Genomic DNA, 18,170 nt, shown 5'->3' with positions numbered 1-18,170 from the left:
TTGTCATTGCTGTGTTATAACTTGCCTTCCAAGAACACCTAATTCCAGTGCATTCTCCCCAGTATTCATCTTGGGCACTGGCACAGGGCCTCAGTGTGAACCCCTACATTGAGCCTCCCTCACGCTTCTCCCTTCCATCCCTGCACAGTGGGTCAGCTTCGAGGTTTCCTGGGGTTCACAACACCCCTCTGAACACCTGTGCCAATATGTAACCTCCTCGCGTCGATAGTTCTCACCTAACCCATCCTTTGCTCTTTGCTCTCTCTTCCCTTCCCGCTCTAACCCTCTCTTGGTTCTCAGTCCAGTTTCTCTGCGTCTTGCAGATTTATTCGGGCACCTCCAGCCCAGCAGTGGACAGGCTGTGTTTCGGAGTCCGCCCTGGAGAGGTGGGTGCCCTGCAGACTCCTGTGCATGCTGCTTCTCCCCACCTACAGCAGGGCTATCACAGAGAAATCAAATGCAGCCACAGAGGTCATTTTAAATTTTCTAGCAGCCACATGAAAAAAGTAAAAAAAAAAAAAAAAGGTGAAATTAATTTTGATGATTTATTTTACCTAATATATCTGAAATACTGTCATGTCAACACATAATTTATATAAAACATTATTGATGCAATATTTTACATTCTTTTTTTGTTATTGTTTTAAGTTTTCAAAATCCAGGGTATGTTTTACACGTATAACATATGTCAGTTCAGATGCATTTCAAGTGCTCAGCAGTCACTGTAAGGGAGGAAAATCCTCTTTCCTCTACCCTCCTGTGTTCTCTGCGTAGAGCTCTGTAAATTGGACTGGTGAAAGACAAATTAAGAAGAGAAAAACAGACATTTATTAGGGAATGATCAGAAATAAATGACATGAGAGGTGGTTAGAACTTGGGCTTATTATATAGCGTCTCGGCAAAGGAATGATACATTTTTAGAGAAGTGACAGGACAAAGGAAAAGGACCTTGAGTCGGTAGGGGTGGCAAATTATAGAAAAGGCAAATATGGGGGAAACTGATTGTAGATAAATGTTAGTTAGTAATGTTTGTTATAGAGTTCCTCTGGTGCTGTCTCCAGGCTAAGAGCAAGAGAGGACACCCTGTAAATTTATGTCCTGCTTTTAGGCAAACAGGGGAGGGTAGAGAACTTTTATTTCTTTTTTTTTTTTAAGATTTTATTTATTTATTTGACAGAGCACAAACAGGGGGAGCAGGAGAGGGAGAAGCAGAGTCCCTGCTGCTCAGGGAGCCCGATGCGGGGCTCAGTCCCAGGACCCTGGGATCATGACCTGAGCCCAAGGCAGATGTTTAACCAACTGAGCCACCCAGCTGCCCCCAGAGAGCTTTTCTTGTATCTGCTGCTTCTTAATTGCCTTCAGCTCAAAATCATCCTTACACCAAAGTGGCTTATCTTGAGGTAGCAAATTCTGCTAGCCTGTAGCACACATGGCTCGTGGCCTCCGTCATGGCAGCCCAGGTCGAAAGTGTCTCCCATCTACCCACACACTTGCCCTAGGGCCTCACAGTCCCCACTCCTTGGGCTGTGTTAGGATGGGTTCTAGGGTGAGGGTTCTAGGATGAGACCAGTCTGTGTGTTCTCCCTCAGTGCTTTGGTCTTCTGGGCGTGAATGGAGCTGGCAAAACAACCACATTCAAGATGCTTACTGGAGACACCACAGTGACCTCAGGCGACGCCATGGTAGCAGGCAAGAGGTGAGTGTCCTGCTCCTCCTGCCTCAGGGTGTCTCTCACAGGTCCTGGGCCATGTTCCCATCCCAGCATAGGGAGAGTGAGCCTCAGACCCTGTACTGAGGATGATCCTAAGAGCATGGAAGATCTGTGCAGAAGAGTAGGCCTCCCAGAAAGCATGGTCTAAAAAGTACAAGACACAGACTCTCTGGGAAATTGAATTGAATTGTGATTGTTAAGACATGCCCCTGTAAGCATGGATTCTTGGAAACTTCTAGGAAGCACCTTGTCAGTGGTTCTTAGTCTTTTGGGGGTTATAGACTCCTTTAAATATCTGATGAACACTTGTACTTTCTTCCTATAAAAATAGACCATTATTGGGGTACCTGGCTGGCTCATTTGGTAGAGCATGTGACTCTTGATCTTGGGGTTGTGGGTTCAAGCCCCACATTGGGTATAGAGATTACTTTAAAAAAAAAAAAGTCTTTAAAAATACACACACACACACACACACACACCATTATCCCCCATTATTTCCCTCCGTATATTTTTGCAAAGAGTTTAAGGAAATTTACTGAGGCCTGAAGCACATTTATGATCCTGCAGGATCCCTGGTCCCAGGTTAAGAACCACTGTGGGGAAGCACCCTTTCTCTGGATCGAGTTTCTAGATGTGGGCTGGTTTAAGAGCCTTCGTGGGCTTTAGTCTGACTTGGCTATTCTGTGCTGATGCTTGGCTTTGCCAGGCCAAGGAGCCTTTATGAAGGGAAAATTGGCATGTGTCCTTGGATTCTGAAGGGTGCCTGCTGCACTCTGTAACAAGGTGTGAGGAAACAGACTGGTCCTCTGTGGCGCAGGATCAGGAACACAAACCTACGCTGTTTGCCACTTTCCAGACTGCTCCCTGAGCAGCAGAGCTCATAGGCATCAGATGTGCCTGGAGGAACCCTCTGCCCTGGTTTATAAGTGGAGTTACGCAGTGCTGACTTCTGCTCAGCATCTGCCTGACCCGGGCCTCCTTCCCTCACCTGGGAGCCATCCTCAGCCTCATGGCTGAAGGCCCACTGGACATGGCTCAGCCAGGATGAATTTGGTTCCCCAGCCTTCCCCAGCCATCCCTATTGGGTCTAGAGCAAAGGAACAAGCAGGGGTGAAGCCAGACCGTGGCTGAGTCTGTCTCATCTGCAGATCCAGCTTAGCCTGCAACCAAGCAAGTAACTTGACAGTGGTAACAAAAGGAGTCTTGGGGGACCAAGGGATAGCAGGCAGGAGGATATAATGGCATTTACCATAAGACATCAGATGACAGTCCAAGTAAGACACAGCCTGATACCTAGAAGATGGGAGCTAGATGAAGTGGAAACTGGAACACAACTGTAGGTTTAAGATGCAGGATTGGGGGGGCACCTGGGTGGCTCAGTCGTTGAGCATTTGCCTTTGGCTCAGGTCATGATCCCAGGGTCCTGGGATCGAGCCCCGCATCAGGCTCCCCGCTCCGCGGGAAGCCTGCTTCTCTCTCTCCCACTCCCCTTGCTTGTGTTCCCTCTCTCACTTTGTCTCTCTCTGTCAAATAAATAAATAAAATTAAAAAAAAAAAAAAAAAAAAGATGCAGGATTGGGTTCCTCTGGTAGGGCAGCTCCCATGAACTTGGCAAAGTACTCTCCTTGCCTCCCTGGGTGGTTTTAATTGGCCCAGCTGCACTTGAAGTACTTTTTATTATAGTGGGGGGCTGCATGGCGCCTCTCTGTCTCCATCCTGTTGCATCCATCTTTTATTCATAGATCCTAAGCTACAGGGGAAGCAGGGAGAGCAGGGAGAGATTAAACCAGATTAGACAGTTTATTTTTTCATCAAGGCAATGTATTTTCTAGTGGGGGAGAATTATCAGTCAAAGAGAGTTGATAGAACTCAATTCACTTCCTCTCTGTTCCCTGCCAGTCTCTTGCTCTGGATAGGGATCTGACTAGTTTCCCTTTCATTTACTGTATCTCTGCCAGTAAGCCCAGATGGAGAAGTTTACTTCCTTTAGGGAGCATGCATCTTCTCTGATTATGTCCCTAATGTCTGAAAGGGGTCAGAAATCCCTGGTCATTTTCTTTTTTTTTTTTTTTTCCTTTTAAAGATTTATTTATTTTAGAGAGAGGGTGTGTGTGTACTGAATGGGGAGAGGGGCAGAGGGCAAGGGAGAGAAAGAGAGAACCTCAAGCAGACTCCCCACTGAGCAAGGAACCCAATGCAGGGCTTGATTTCAAGACCCATGAGATTATGACCTGAGCCAAAATCACAAGTCGAACGCTTAACGGAATGAGCCACCCAGGTGCCCCTCACTGGTCATTTTCTAAAGTCTGATCTTCCCTTTGTTTTTAAACCCACATATGAGGTGATCCACTCCAAAACTAAAGCTGACTTTGTGTAACAGATATTCAGTTTATCCTAGACAGAGAAACTTGGAAAGATCTATTGGATTCAAATCTCAGATTTCCAGAAGTTCATCAGTTTCTAACCAAAGGGCCCCTGCTTTGATTCATAAATGTTGTGCACATTTCTGAAGTAAAGCAGAAGAGAAGAGGTATCTTGCTTATCCCATTGGCAGAAGCTCTCCAGCCCCAGCTCTGTTGTCACTCCCCGCCTTTGAAGAAAACTTGCTAATTGCTTTTTCTTCTTGCAGTATTTTAACCGATATATCTGATGTCCATCAAAATATGGGTTACTGTCCTCAGTTTGATGCAATTGATGACCTGCTCACAGGGCGAGAACATCTTTACCTTTATGCCCGGCTTCGAGGTGTACCAGCAGATGAAATTGAAAGGGTAAAAAATGGTTTCTTGTAGCCACTCAGGAGTTTGGTGAACCCTAAGCCTATTTCATGAGAGTTAATTTATTTAGAGATGGGAAAGTTGGAACATGCTGTCCATTCAACAAATGCTTTCTGAGTGTCTACTATATGCCAAATACGGTTATATTTGGGGGGATTGCAGTAAACAAAACAAGAAAATCCCTGGCTTCCTATCTAACAAAACAATGTATGCATTTACCCTTTGATTCAGCAATCCCACTTCTGGGAATTTACCCCAGAGATACACCTCCCACAGGGCAAAATCTATATGCACAGGTTATTCATTCATTAGAGTCACAAAACATTGGGAATTACCTAAATATTCAGGCATAGGAGATTGGTTGAATCGTTTATGGTACATACACATAATAAAGTCTTATGGACACACACACACACACACACAGAAAATCTCTGTGAACTGATACGGAGTTATTTCCTAAAGATATTGTTAAGTAAAAAAAGCAAAGGGCAAAAGAGCACATGCAGAATTCTACTTTTCTCCCCCACTATTTTCTATTGAAGTATAGTTGACATACAATGTTACATTACTTTCAGGTGTATAATAGTGATTTGACAACTCCATGCATTGTGCTATGCCCACCAGAAGTGTAGCTGCCATCTGTCACCATACAATGCTATTATAACACTATTGCAATGACAAATTCCAGGGCTGGGACAGTATAGGTATAAAATGAGCCTGAAACATCTTTACGCCAGAAAGTAAAGTGCTTAAAAAAAGGAGGGGGGCATGTCAGAGCTATACAGGAGCCATCTTGAAGGGGCTCCCCATAGCCAAATGGGGTACAGTTTGAACATCAAAATAATAAATACCCTGATCAATTATAAAACTTGGGGGGCAACAGAGGAATTCATAACTCCATACTGTTAAATAGATAAATAAGAGAAAAGGGATGGTTCTTGCCTACACTCAAATGCTGAGAGCTGACTGATTAGGGTGGAAGAATTCTAGAACTGGAAAATCATTTTGTAGTGATCATAGTAAAGATTGGATTGCACAAGAATCATCCATGGTTGCTAAATCTAGGGGAAATTTTTTTATAAGAAGCAAGATATTTATATAGCTTAGAAGTATCTGCCACAGATTGCTTGTTGGTTGTGAGGGGGAAGCATCATAATTTCACAATGAAGAAATGAGACAACACCTTAATTGGGTGATCAGAATTAACATCCTATATGAGGGGCACCTGGACATGTCCTGCCCCTAAAGGTGATACCCTGAGAAGGACACAACAATACATAATATTCTGATTGAGAACGTGTTACCTGAATCTTATCATGAGAAAACATCAAACAAACTCCAAATGAACATTCTATTAAAAAAAAAAATACCAGGGCTGTACTCTTCAAAAGTATCGAAGTCACAAAAGACAAAGAAAGGCTATGGAAATGTTCCTGATCACAGGAGCTAAGTAGACAATGGTGACTGCGTAATGGACACTAGACTGCATCCTTTACTGGATAGAAAATAATGCCATGAAGGACATCATTGGGCCAGTTGGCAAAACTGGACTATGAAAGGTAGATCAGATGAAGGTATCAGAATAATGTTAAATTTACCGACACTGAAAACTGTACTGTGGTTATGTAAGAGTATTCCTCTTCTTAGGAAGTAGACACTAAGGTATTTAGGAGTAAAGGGCCACGATACATACCTTAAATGGCTCTGAAAAAATCCTATGTGTGTGCATATGTATGTGCTTGTGCGCACGTACAACATAAGAGAGGGAGAGAGAAAAAGAGAGTAAAGTGTTTATGAATGTTTTTGTATTATTCTTATTTTTAAACATTTCTGTAAGTTGGAAACTATTCCAAATAAGAAGTTAAAAGTGAAGCTTACATTCTAGTGGGAAGGACAGATAATAAATAGATAAGTAAGTAAAATATACTTTTGAAAGTGAAAAGTCGGTAGGGGAAAAATAAAGTAGGGAAGAATTTTTAGGTAGGGTGGCACAGGGCCAACATCACAGAGGAAGTGACCTCTGAGTGAAGACCTAAAGGAGCTGACAAAGTGAGCCATGGGGATATCTAGGGGAAGAACATTCCAAGCAGAGGTACAATAAGTACAGAAGGTAGAAACATGGTAGGCTTGTCTCACTTCTCTAGTTTTCTTCCTGCGCACATTCACACACACACACACACACACACACAGTATTCTTTGTCATAATTTCCGTTGATTTTCCTCAAAGCACTTTTACAATCTGTCATTATTCTGTTTAGTTCGATTGTGTGTCATCCCCCCCTCCATCTGTGAGTATGACAGCAATGGCTATGTTCACCATTATTCTCCAGTGCCTAGTACAGTGCCTGACTCATAGCAGTGGCTCAATACGTACACATTAGATGCACCAGACTTCAAATGTGACCCTGTTGAAGGGTGGAAGCAACGGGTCTGACACCCACCATCAGACCCTGGGACTCTTCCCCTCTTACCCGTAGTCTGGGACCCTGGGTGAGAAGCACTGCCTTGCCCTTCGTAAGGCTGAGGGTCATTTCTCCAGGGGCTGCACCAAGCCACATGGCAATGTAAGGCACGGTATGGAAAGGGGATGTCTGGGCCCTGAAGCCCATGAACTACCCCCGAGCCGGTAGGGCCTTGTGTCAGCCTAGCTGTATCTGTCATCCTGATGGTGTGAGATCTGGGAGCCTAAGACTTCGAATTGGTGGAGGTTAGCTTGTTTGTCTTTTCACAGTGGGTTTTCTTCCTCTTCCCTAGGTGGCAAACTGGAGTATTCAGAGCCTGGGCCTGTCTCTCTATGCAGACTGCCTGGTCGGCACCTACAGTGGAGGCAACAAGCGGAAACTCTCTACAGCCATCGCTCTGATGGGCTGCCCACCTCTGGTGCTGCTGGTGAGGGTTACCGGGACATGTGGGGACAGAGGGGCCCGAGGGCTTGAACCAAGAGCTGCACCTCTGTGGTTGGGCCAGCGGCTTTAGAAAATGCAGCCATCTGTTTTCGTCTAAACTGTTTCCTGTACTGTTTGCTTTGAGCAAATCAACCCAGTGTTTGGTTCACAACTCTTGGGGGAAACTGGAGTCACAACATATTCTCACTCTGAGCCCCTGGGAAGTCTCTTATGGGCCCACAGGCTCATAGAAGGGAAGTTCAGCCCCTCTGGTCAGAAATTACTGGTGGAAGAAGTCTGCTCAGGCTGCAAAGTGGGCAGAACACTGGCCTGGATCAGAGGCTCATGAGATTCTCCCTGGAGCTGCACCAGACCCAAGGCCCTTGTGCCCATGCAGTCGGGGGTTTATGAGGGCAGGGGTCACAGGGCTGGGCGGTGACTCATACAAGTCACCTGGGCTGTCTGCCTCCTTGCAAATTATGTGTAAGTTTGTTGGTTTTTTTTAATTTTCAAGATAATTCTGCCATTGCCTTAATCAACCTTAACCCATTGATGGGCTGAAATGGGTCAATGGAGATGCATAATGTCTCTTTACTGTCCTGGTTGACCCCCTGCCTTCCCTACCCGAAGCCTGGATTCCTCAAGTCTTGCTCACTTTGGGGAGGGGGGAGCACTTTGTATATTGTCTGCCAGAGAGCAGAGCTGCTCAGAGGGAGTCAGCCAAGGAGGGTGCAGTAACCAGGAAAGGCTGGCTCCAAGCCCAGTTCCCTGCCCTCTCTGCCTCCCCACAGGATGAGCCCACCACAGGCATGGACCCCCAAGCACGCCGCATGTTGTGGAACACCATTGTGAGCATCATCAGGGAAGGGAGAGCTGTGGTCCTCACATCCCACAGGCAAGAGATTCCCAGGGGCTGGGGTGGAAGAGGTGGGCAGACAGGAGGCCTCCCCCCTCCTTACTTCCTCTCTCCTACCCCACAGCATGGAAGAATGTGAGGCTCTGTGTACCCGACTGGCCATCATGGTAAAGGGCACCTTACAGTGTCTGGGCACCATTCAGCACCTCAAGTATAAGTAAGGATGGGCTGGGGGGTTGACTTTGTTACCTTCCTTGGTGGTGGGGGGGGGGTCAACTAGGCCCCGTGCTCTCTACTGACACTTGGGAGGGTCCTGTTGCCCTTACCCCATGGGCAGAGGCATGTGGCCTGGGCCTTGCTCCCCAGCGGTAGACAGAGAAAGCTGCTGTGCTGAAAGAAACTTCTCTATATTGGGCTAATTGCCTGTGGTTGAGGGTTCCCTGAGTCTCCAGATGGGGTTCTGATTGGGGCATATGCAGAGCCTGGCGGGAATGAGGGAGGGTCACTACCACTGTCTCATTATCCCCCCACTTATCCCAACAGATCCAGCACCAATGACCTAATAAGAGTCTATGACCAACATAGGGATGGTTAGGAGATCAAATAGCCTGAGGATCAATTTTCTTTTCAGACATGTTTATGCTTTTGAGTTTGAGAAGTGACCATGTAGTATATGACAAACCAACAATGCTAAGTAATCTTCAGTAGGATTACCCAGTCCCCATAAATTGTAAACTGCTGTCAATAATGCATTATTAATAATATTTTGTGTGCCAAAGCCAAAATTGATCAGTTAAAATAAGATTATTATAATAATGCCATGCTTCCTTGCATTCTGATATGCTTTATAAACTAGGAAGGGTAGATTTGTAGTTATTACTCATTTATTTAACAAACACTTTTTACGAGCCCAGAATATAAAGTCACTGTGCTAGTTGGTAGAAGGAACAGTACATAACCTTATCTAGGCTGAAATGCTTAGTCTTGTTGTACCCGTGGGACTGTTGCCCAAGACACATCATCCTTCATATGCATCAGGGCAGATAAGTGACTGAGAGGAAGTTCTAGTAGATTAGCGGCATTTGGGTTATTTGACCTGTTATTTCTTGAGCAACTACAGCTTGGATGCTGGACAAATACCTAGGGGGGACGTCAGCTCAGCATATGAGGTCACCAGAGCCGTGTCATAGCTTCCTGGGTCCAACTGCAAGAGACATGTGTGGACTCCCTACTGCTTTCCCTCTCATCAGTATCCTCATGGTAGAGCAGGTGAGAGGGGAATGTCTGCCATGTGGAGGGGCAGTCAGTTTTCCAGAGCTGAAAGGAAAGGTGTTTTATTGTAGAGGGGAGCAACCCTTGTTTGTTGGTCATGGAGGGAGCCTTGAAATAAATTCTAACTGACACAGTATATCCTGACATAAGCATATAAGGGAGCCAGCTGGCCATGCACATACTCCCTGGTGGACCATTCTGTATCCACCTGTGGGTCACCTGGTGAGGGGAAGAGGGAAACACTGATGGTCCCGACCCTAGTAGCTCCCATTTGTTCTGGAAGTTTCCACGGGGAAGTGCTGCCTCCCCAAGTCTTAGTGCCCTCCTGGGGATCTCTTTGAAGGAGGAGGCAGCCTTTCCGTTACTGAGTAAACACTAGTTCCAGAGGCCTTCGTGGGCGGGTTGTGATCTCCACAAGGGGCTAAAACCACCTTTGACTTCAGCAGGTAAATGGGAGGGAAAGGAGCGGGGAGCATCCATGCCTCCAGGAGTTGGACCCAGGAAGCTGTGACACAGGTCTGGTGACTCATTTCACCACACAGACGTTTGGACCTCTACAAACTAGTATCAAACTATTTTTTCCAGGAGCTGTCACGGATTTTTTCCTACTAGTTTTAAACATGCACACAGGGTCTATCATATGGGCCTTTCATCCTCAATATTTTTGGCAAATCTCTTCCTTATTTCGGAATTTCCTCAGGCCCGGCTACTAACAGGCCCATGCCGTGCCACCCTGTGTGTCGCCTAGGTTTGGAGATGGCTACATCGTCACGATGAAAATCAAATCCCCGAAGGAAGACTTGCTTCCCAACCTGAATCTGGTGGAGCAGTTCTTCCAGGGGAACTTCCCGGGCAGCGTGCAGAGGGAGAGACATTACAACATGCTGCAGTTCCAGGTCTCCTCCTCCTCCCTGGCCAGCATCTTCCGGCTGCTCCTCTCCCACAAGGACAGCCTGCTCATCGAGGAGTACTCCGTCACGCAGACCACGCTGGACCAGGCAGGTTGCCCAACAGGCACACGTGTGGAGGGGGGGCTGTGTGCAGACTGGGCCGGAAGGCACGTGAGAGGGGGCACCACATGCCTGATTTTTAATGCTCTGGTTCCTCTGTCCATTAGGGTAAAGCTGGGTAGACCCGAAATTGTCTTCTAACGATATTTTAGTCATCGGCAAATTTCCTTGACCACGTCATCCTTCCCCACTGCACTATGACTTTATTTCCTCCTTCCTGGTTGGTGGTGGTGGCTTTTTTTTTCCTTTTCAAATCAACGTTAATTGATGCTTAATTTACATGCAATCAAATGCACCCACTCAAAGTGTTCGATTCGGGGATTTTTGATAAGCCTGCATGCCATGAATCAGAGTTTTTAATGTGATCACTTTTTAAAATTATTATGGCAAAGTATATATAACATAATTAGCCATTCTTAAGTGTACAATTCAGTGGTATTAAGTACAGTCACATTATTGTGAAATGGATCACCACCATCCATCGCCAGAAATTTTTCATCTTCCCAAACTGAAACTGTATATCCATTGGACAAGAATTCCCCATGAACCACTTACCCCAGCCACCCTGGGCATGGGTGGCTCGGCTTGTGGGTGGGCCACCCTCCCGTCCTGCAGGACACAGCTGCTCTAGGGGGGCTGTGCATTAGCTGTGGGAGAGAGACCAAAAGTGGGTGGGTGGATGGGTCGAGGAAACCATTTTTCTGGAAACATCTACCTGCTCTTGCTCTCCTACTCTTGTCTCCAGGTATTTGTGAATTTTGCTAAACAGCAGACTGAAATTCACGACCTCCCCTTGCACCCTCGCGCTGCTGGAGCCAGCCAACAAGCCAAGGTACTCCTGCCCCTCTTTCGTAGTCCGCTGTTTGAGGCAGATCCTCAGCTCCGGGACTGGTCCGCTGAGCCTGAGGGGCCCCAAGGCCCAGATATGCCTCCCACGAGAGTGACCCCCATACCACATCCCCACCACTCTCCACCACTCCCCACCAGTTCTGTGCTGAGGGACTGTTCAGTCAGTGGTTGTGGAGGTTCCTTTTATAATCAAGAAGCTATCTGGGTGGTGTGGGAGAGCATTTTTGAAAAGAACTTTCCCATATGTTTTTGCTTATAGTGAAAAGACTTGGGTTTTAGAAATATGAAGCAGGGAAAATAGAGAGTATTAAAATGTTTGGGTTGTTGAGATAACTTGACATTTATGTTTTTGGTCATGTGTTTGAGTTTCAAAGGAAAGAAATTAACTGGCACTCCATTTCAATGGTGGACAGATTTGGTTAGAGCAAGATTATTGTCTGTTTTAGGAAGAGGGCTTGTTTTTCTGTATAAAAATATCAAGGGGCGCCTGGCTGGCTCAGTTGGTAGAGCATGCTACTCTTGATCTTTGGGTTGTAAGTTTAAGCCCTACACTGAGTGTAGGGATTATTTAAAAAATTAATTAATTAAAAAAATATCTCAAGATGGTGGAGGAAGAAGCAATAGAAAGTGTGTATCCTGGCCTATGATAACTCTTGGGATAGGTGCTTCCAGGATCCTGCCCTGGCATGGTGCTCCATGTAAGGAGCATGTCTACCCCATCCCAGTTCCCCAGAAAGAGAGAGCACTAGAGAAAGTACTGGAAGAGGCACTGGTATCCAAGTGCCTTGGCTTAAGCCTGGAAATTTTTTTTAAAAAATTTTTAAGTAGGCTCCATGCCCAATGTGGGGCTTGAATTCATGACCCTGAGATTGAGAGTCGCATGCTCTACTGACTGAACCAGCCAGGTGCCCCAAGCCTGGGATTTTAATGGGACAAATTAATTCAGCCATTCTGTCCAAACTTACCTGGAGAATAAAATCAAAGCATTTCTCCAATAGGCAAAGATGTGCAAAATCTCATTTCCTATAAAATTCTCATTCCTCCAACCAGTTTCTTTTTTTTTTCTCAGTTTCAATGTTTCACCCCATTTTATTTTTTAAATAAGTTTGAAAGCTGTTAAGTATTTGACTTATATCATATTTTTTATCCAATCAAAGAACTAAACACTTAGAGGCTTGTTTGCTGTCTTCTTAAAATTATATAACCTTACTTCTGAACTTACGCCCTAAGAAGTTTTAAGTGATCTCTCATCTGCATTTGATATTATTAAATCACCCAATTTCACAGTTAGAAATTTCTTAACCAAAGAATTCAAAGGACAAGTTTTCAATTTCAACACATATAGCTATACATACCATATGGTGATTTGTTCCAGAATAAAGTTATAATGATGGACTCTACTCCTAGATTCTAGATTACATCAGTGATATATAATAATATATGCTTTATTTATACTCAGGGTAGATACATATATTCTTCTAGTAAGTGTGGAAAAGATTAAAATAATCAGCTTGGAATAATGGAATTCAAATTCTGTTTTTGAAGCTTAAAGACACTGGAACTTTAGCCAAAAGTAGTAGATAAAATGATTGTGAATAGAATTTTTCAAAATGTAGAAAAAGTAAGCGTCCTGAAGCTATCTACTTCTGAAAAAAAAGGCAGGCAGACTTTCGGCCAGTGCTAATTTGTCTTACTACATCAATTCAGATTTTATAAAAATTCTGTTGTCTCCTCAAGGGTGAGCATAAGTGGTAAATAGAGTAGTGAAGCCTTATTCAGGATACTGTTTACTCATGAATCACACCACATACTGGCGTCACTGCTTTGATAATGCAGAACCTAAAAGCATCTTTTCCAGTTATCTTAGCAAAAGCTATCTTTCTCTATATATGGCAGTTGAGACTTGTTTTGTATAATTGCTCCTTAGTATAATCACATTTGAAAACTTTTAAATGTACTCTACTATTTTAAATATGTTCCTTTATAGCTGAACCTCCCACCAGTTTCTTAGTTGCAAAAAACAAAACAAAACAAAACAAAACACCCACAAATCTTACCACTGATTGAAACACTCCTTTCCAAAGCCATGCTTGCGATGAATTTTTCCCCTTCCTCTTGTCTAGTAGAGACCTGACAGCTTTGAAAGGTTAACCTTACCCCCATCGCCCTAGAGGACCCAGAAATGCCTAAGTATAGGCATCTATCTAGGGAATGGTAGTTCTGCTTAGATTTTCTAGCCACTCTTCCTCATTTATAAATCTTATACTTGGTGTTTACACCTGTAGAAAATTATTCTTTGAAAGCCACTTGTAGTTATGAATCCCTTTGATAACTCATTGGGTAGCAAAAGTGTTTCCTAGAACTACCAATGTTCTCCCCACCCCAACCTGGTATATTCTCTCTCAGAGAGCTAAAACCAGGTCATCTCTGGGCCAGGTAAGGGGTGCTGATGATCTGTGATCTGCAGCATTTAATTCCAAACTTTTCCCCCTTATTGGATGTGACCATTTTTCTATTTTGTCACATTTTAGTATACAAATGTTATAATAGAAAACCTACTGCAACACATTTATTAAATTGGTATATTTTTATAATAAATTTTTGATTAAAACCCTGTGACTTAATGACATACTACCTTTACACAGGTTTGCAAAAATTCTCTTGTAAAACGTTGTATATAAATAAATGTCATGAAAAAATAGTAATTACATTCTTGTTTATATTATACCACTTTGAAACAATTTCCCTTAATGTCTCTTACAAACGAGAAAAAGGTTGTTTCTCTCAATAAGTCCTAGAAAACATTCACAACTTGCCTCCAAACACACGTGACAGCACAGCTTTAGGAAGTTCAGCAGGCTGGTGGCTTCCCAGCCTCACTTGTGAGTGAGGACCACCACCGGCATTTCATTATCTAGAGAGCAGTGTATCTGGTTATCAAGAATGCTTTGAATTCTTAAAGGACTCAGTACTGGAAAATATCCTTCCGGATGAGGTTTGTGGAATGTCACAATCTGTTTCATGGAAACAAGTGAGGGTCAAGGTTTCAATAGATAACTAGGTGATTGATGATCAGTCAACTTAGTAACGTCCTAAAGGGGCTTATAAATTAGTGACCATCACATGTGTTTTCCAGAAGCAGGAACAACTCAGATCAGTTTCTGACCCTTAGTCTTTTTTTTTTTTTGTCTGCCGTTTTATTTTTTTATTGAAGTGTAGTTGACATACAATATTATATTAGTTTCAAGTATACAACATAAAATGTGAAAATGTAGTGATTTGGCAATTATATACATTACCAAATGCTCACCATAGTCACCATACAATATTGTTACAATATTACTGACTATATTCCCTATGCTATACTTTTCCTCCCTACGACTTACATATTTTACAGCTGGAAGTTTGTATCTCTTTATCTCCTTTACCCATTTCACTCACCCTCCCACCCCTCCCCTCTGTCAACCACCAGTTTATTCTCTGAATTTATGAGTCTGTTTCTGGCTTGTTTGTTTGTTTTGATTTTTAGATTCTGTGTATAAATGAAGTCACATGGTATTTGTCTTTCTGTCTGACTTATTTCACTTAGCATAATACCCTCTAGGTCCATCCATGTTGTCATGAATAGCAGAATTTCATTCTTTTATGGCTGAATAATATTGCATTGTATACATGTGTCACATCTTTTTTTTTTTAGTTTTTTTTTATTTGAGCATAGTTGACACACAATATTACATTAGTTTCAGGTGTACAATATAATGATTCAGCTTCTCTATACTTTATGCTGTGCTCACCACAATATACCACATCTTTTTTTTTTTTTAAAGATTTTATTTATTTATTTGAGAGAGAGAGAGAATGAGAGAGAGTACATGAGGGGGGGAGGGTCAGAGGGAGAAGCAGACTCCCTGCCAAGCAGGGAGCCCGATGCGGGACTCGATCCAGGGACTCCAGGATCATGACCTGAGCCGAAGGCAGTCGCTTAACCAACTGAGCCACCCAGGCGCCCAATATACCACATCTTTATCCATTCATCTATCAGTGGACACTTGGGTTGCTTCCATATCTTGGCTATTGTAAATAATGCTGTAATAAACATAGGGATGCATGTATCCCTTTGAATTAGTGCTTTTGTTTTCTTTGGGTAAATACCCAGAAATAGAATTACTGGATCAAATGGTATTTCTGTTTTCCACAGTGTTTTCCAGAGTAGCGGCACCAATTTATATTCCCACCTACAGCGCATGAGGGTTCCGTTTTCTCCACATTCTCATCAACACTTATTGTTTCTTGTCTTTGTGATACTACCCATTTTGACTAGTGTGAGGTGATATCTCATTGTGGGTTCGATTTGCATTTCCTTCATGATTAGTGATGTTGAGCATCTTTTCATGTGTCTGCTGGCCATTTCTTTGGAAAAATGTCTAATTTATTTTAATTTATTATTATTTTTTTTTTTTTTTTTAAGTAGGCTCTGTGCCCATTGTGGAGCCCAATGCAGTGCTTAAATTCACAACACTGAGATCAAGACCTGAACTGAGACCAAGGGTTTGATGCTCCACCAACTGAGCCGCCCAGGCACCCCCCACTGCCCATTTTTGAATTGGATTTTTTGTTTTTTTGGTGTTGAGTCTGATCCTTATTCATTGTTAAAGAGTTTCCAGGCATAACTTATATCCTTATCAATTAGTTTCTGAAGTACCTGCAGCCTTGCCTGGGATCTTTGCCCCACCTCAAAGCATGTTCTTAGCCCTTAATACTAGATTAATCATCTCAAGAGCATGTGTGATTTTTAAGCTAGATAATTGATAAACCACATGTTGTCTAGATTTGGGCAGGCCTCCGTCTAACCCCCCTCCTTACTGAACTCCTCCCACCCCCCACAACTGGTATAGGAATTCAGCCTGTACCTTCTAACTGGAGACCATGTCTCTCCAGTTAGAAAGGTGTCCACTTCTTCCGGAGCTGGACATAATGCCTGAGCTTTGATCTGTAGCCTGCTGTCCTAAACCCTAGCTCCAATGTCTCCCACCTTTCCATCCCCCTGTCAGATTTTCATGCTTCCCAGGAGCCACCTTCGTGGCAACTATACAAAGGGAATTCTGTACCTCATGAGTGACCTAAGTCATGACTTCTTGGCTTTTAAGACAGGAAGAGCATGGTAACGTTTTTAGGCTAAAAATCAAACCAAAACCTACCATGACAGCCTTTGGAAACCACACAGAGGGTGTAGATTCCCTCGAAGAGGCAAGCACATGCACACAGTGGCCTGAGTTTTTATAACGTCTACACCATAGAGCCAGAGGAACCTGAGGGGTCATCTGGTCCAACCTTTTCACAGACAAGGAAACAAGCGTAGCCCTTGGTGATCTGACAGAATCACAGGATCCTCCCCTGAGCTTCCTTCAGCAATTGATTGACAGCTGTTTAACTTTTGAAATGTAAAAGCTGATGTGCCATCTCTTCACAAAACCAAGATGACAAGAGTCCATCTGATCTCCTTCCACAGGTCTGATCTCCACACTACTCATTCGCTCCAGCCAGAAAGAAACTCCGGGCAGCTGGGAAGGCAGGAGCTTTTGCCATAGGGTCATCTGGTCGGACCCGCTCGGCAACAGAAACAAACCCATGCGGGCCATACCGCGAGCTCCGAAGGGGGCTCTTTCAGAGAGAAACCACGGCTGACTTCCTCACCTCAAACCCCTGATGGTAAAACTGACCCAGCCAAACAAATGCAAACCCTTCTTATCCAGCCCATCCTACTAGGAGCACTACTCCGTATCACGCTCATTTTCAGTGGATCTTCTGGGGGCGGGGTGCGTGTGTGTGTGTGTGTGTGTGTGTGATTTTTAAGGAGAAAACAAAGTACAAATGTACTTACCACAGACCATTTGAATTCACTCATCTCCCTGGTGTGCCCCGCATGGTACTTAGACACCCCTTGTGCGTGTGTAGCTTCCCGTCACGGCGTGAGCCTCTGTGAGCATTACTGCCACAGAAGTGCTAGCCATGGCAAGATTCCGCAGCGCTGGCGCGGACGGGAGTGGACTGGTCTTGATGTCCCATATCAAGTCTGCTTTGTAGGGTTTGAAGAAAACACCCAGCTGGCAACGCACGTAAACATTATCCATGGTCAGGGGCTATTAGCTGAATCTAGGTTTCATGTCTGTTTGCCCAGCTTATCTGAGTGCCTACCTCACAGGTATAATTAGGACAGGAGACAAAGAGGCAAGGACAAGTGAGAGTGGCTGCTTGGTTGGACAGGAGATCCAACATGTCTCTGTAACTGCTGAGAGATGTCATATAGTGCCGTGCCATTTCCATGTGCTGACGTGTGCATCTTCTGCAGGGATGTTAGGGGGGTAGTGGCTCACAGGACATCTAATTGTTTGCAGAAAAGCTCATGAAGGGGGCGCCTGGGTGGCCCAGTCGTTAAGCGTCTGCCTTCAGCTCAGGTCATGATCCTAGGGTCCTGGGATCCAGCCCCGCATCGGGCTCCCTGCTCCGCGGGAAGCCTGCTTCTCCCTCTCCCACTCCCCCTGCTTCTGTTCCCTCTCTCACTGGGTCTCTCTCTGTCAAATAAATAAATAAATAATCTTAAAAAAAGAAAGAAAGAAAGAAAAGCTCATGAAGAATCAGAACATAATCGTTTTAAACCAAACCATTTGGGGGGCACCTGTGTGGGGGAGGGGGGCATAAGCACTCATTTGTGGTGGGCTGTGGTGGTTTTAGGAAGGCATCCAGGACTGGGAAGAGTCAGGTATGGGGAAAATCCCACCCTGCCTGGGGGAGGGAAGCTCACTTTGGCTG

At 44.3% G+C, this 18,170-nt stretch overlaps 1 protein-coding gene across 1 annotated transcript in view; it reads left to right on the top strand.

The window, feature by feature from the left end:
* Nucleotides 1–17,240, top strand: part of ABCA4 (ATP binding cassette subfamily A member 4) — a 134,258-nt gene extending 117,018 nt beyond the window's left edge. The window contains exons 42-50 of the mRNA XM_021690258.1: nucleotides 324–386; nucleotides 1,590–1,696; nucleotides 4,341–4,482; nucleotides 7,243–7,377; nucleotides 8,165–8,268; nucleotides 8,354–8,446; nucleotides 10,250–10,499; nucleotides 11,257–11,343; nucleotides 16,870–17,240. Coding sequence (XP_021545933.1) covers nucleotides 324–386; nucleotides 1,590–1,696; nucleotides 4,341–4,482; nucleotides 7,243–7,377; nucleotides 8,165–8,268; nucleotides 8,354–8,446; nucleotides 10,250–10,499; nucleotides 11,257–11,343; nucleotides 16,870–16,875 — 987 coding nt within the window. The 3' untranslated portion in view covers nucleotides 16,876–17,240. The remainder of the gene's footprint in view (nucleotides 1–323; nucleotides 387–1,589; nucleotides 1,697–4,340; nucleotides 4,483–7,242; nucleotides 7,378–8,164; nucleotides 8,269–8,353; nucleotides 8,447–10,249; nucleotides 10,500–11,256; nucleotides 11,344–16,869) is intronic.
* The last annotated feature ends 930 nt before the right edge of the window (nucleotides 17,241–18,170 follow it).

The sequence above is a fragment of the Neomonachus schauinslandi genome, chromosome 4 (assembly GCF_002201575.2).
Source record: "Neomonachus schauinslandi chromosome 4, ASM220157v2, whole genome shotgun sequence".
Taxonomy (NCBI): Eukaryota; Metazoa; Chordata; class Mammalia; order Carnivora; family Phocidae; genus Neomonachus; species Neomonachus schauinslandi.
This window is presented reverse-complemented; position numbering and strand designations above follow the sequence as displayed.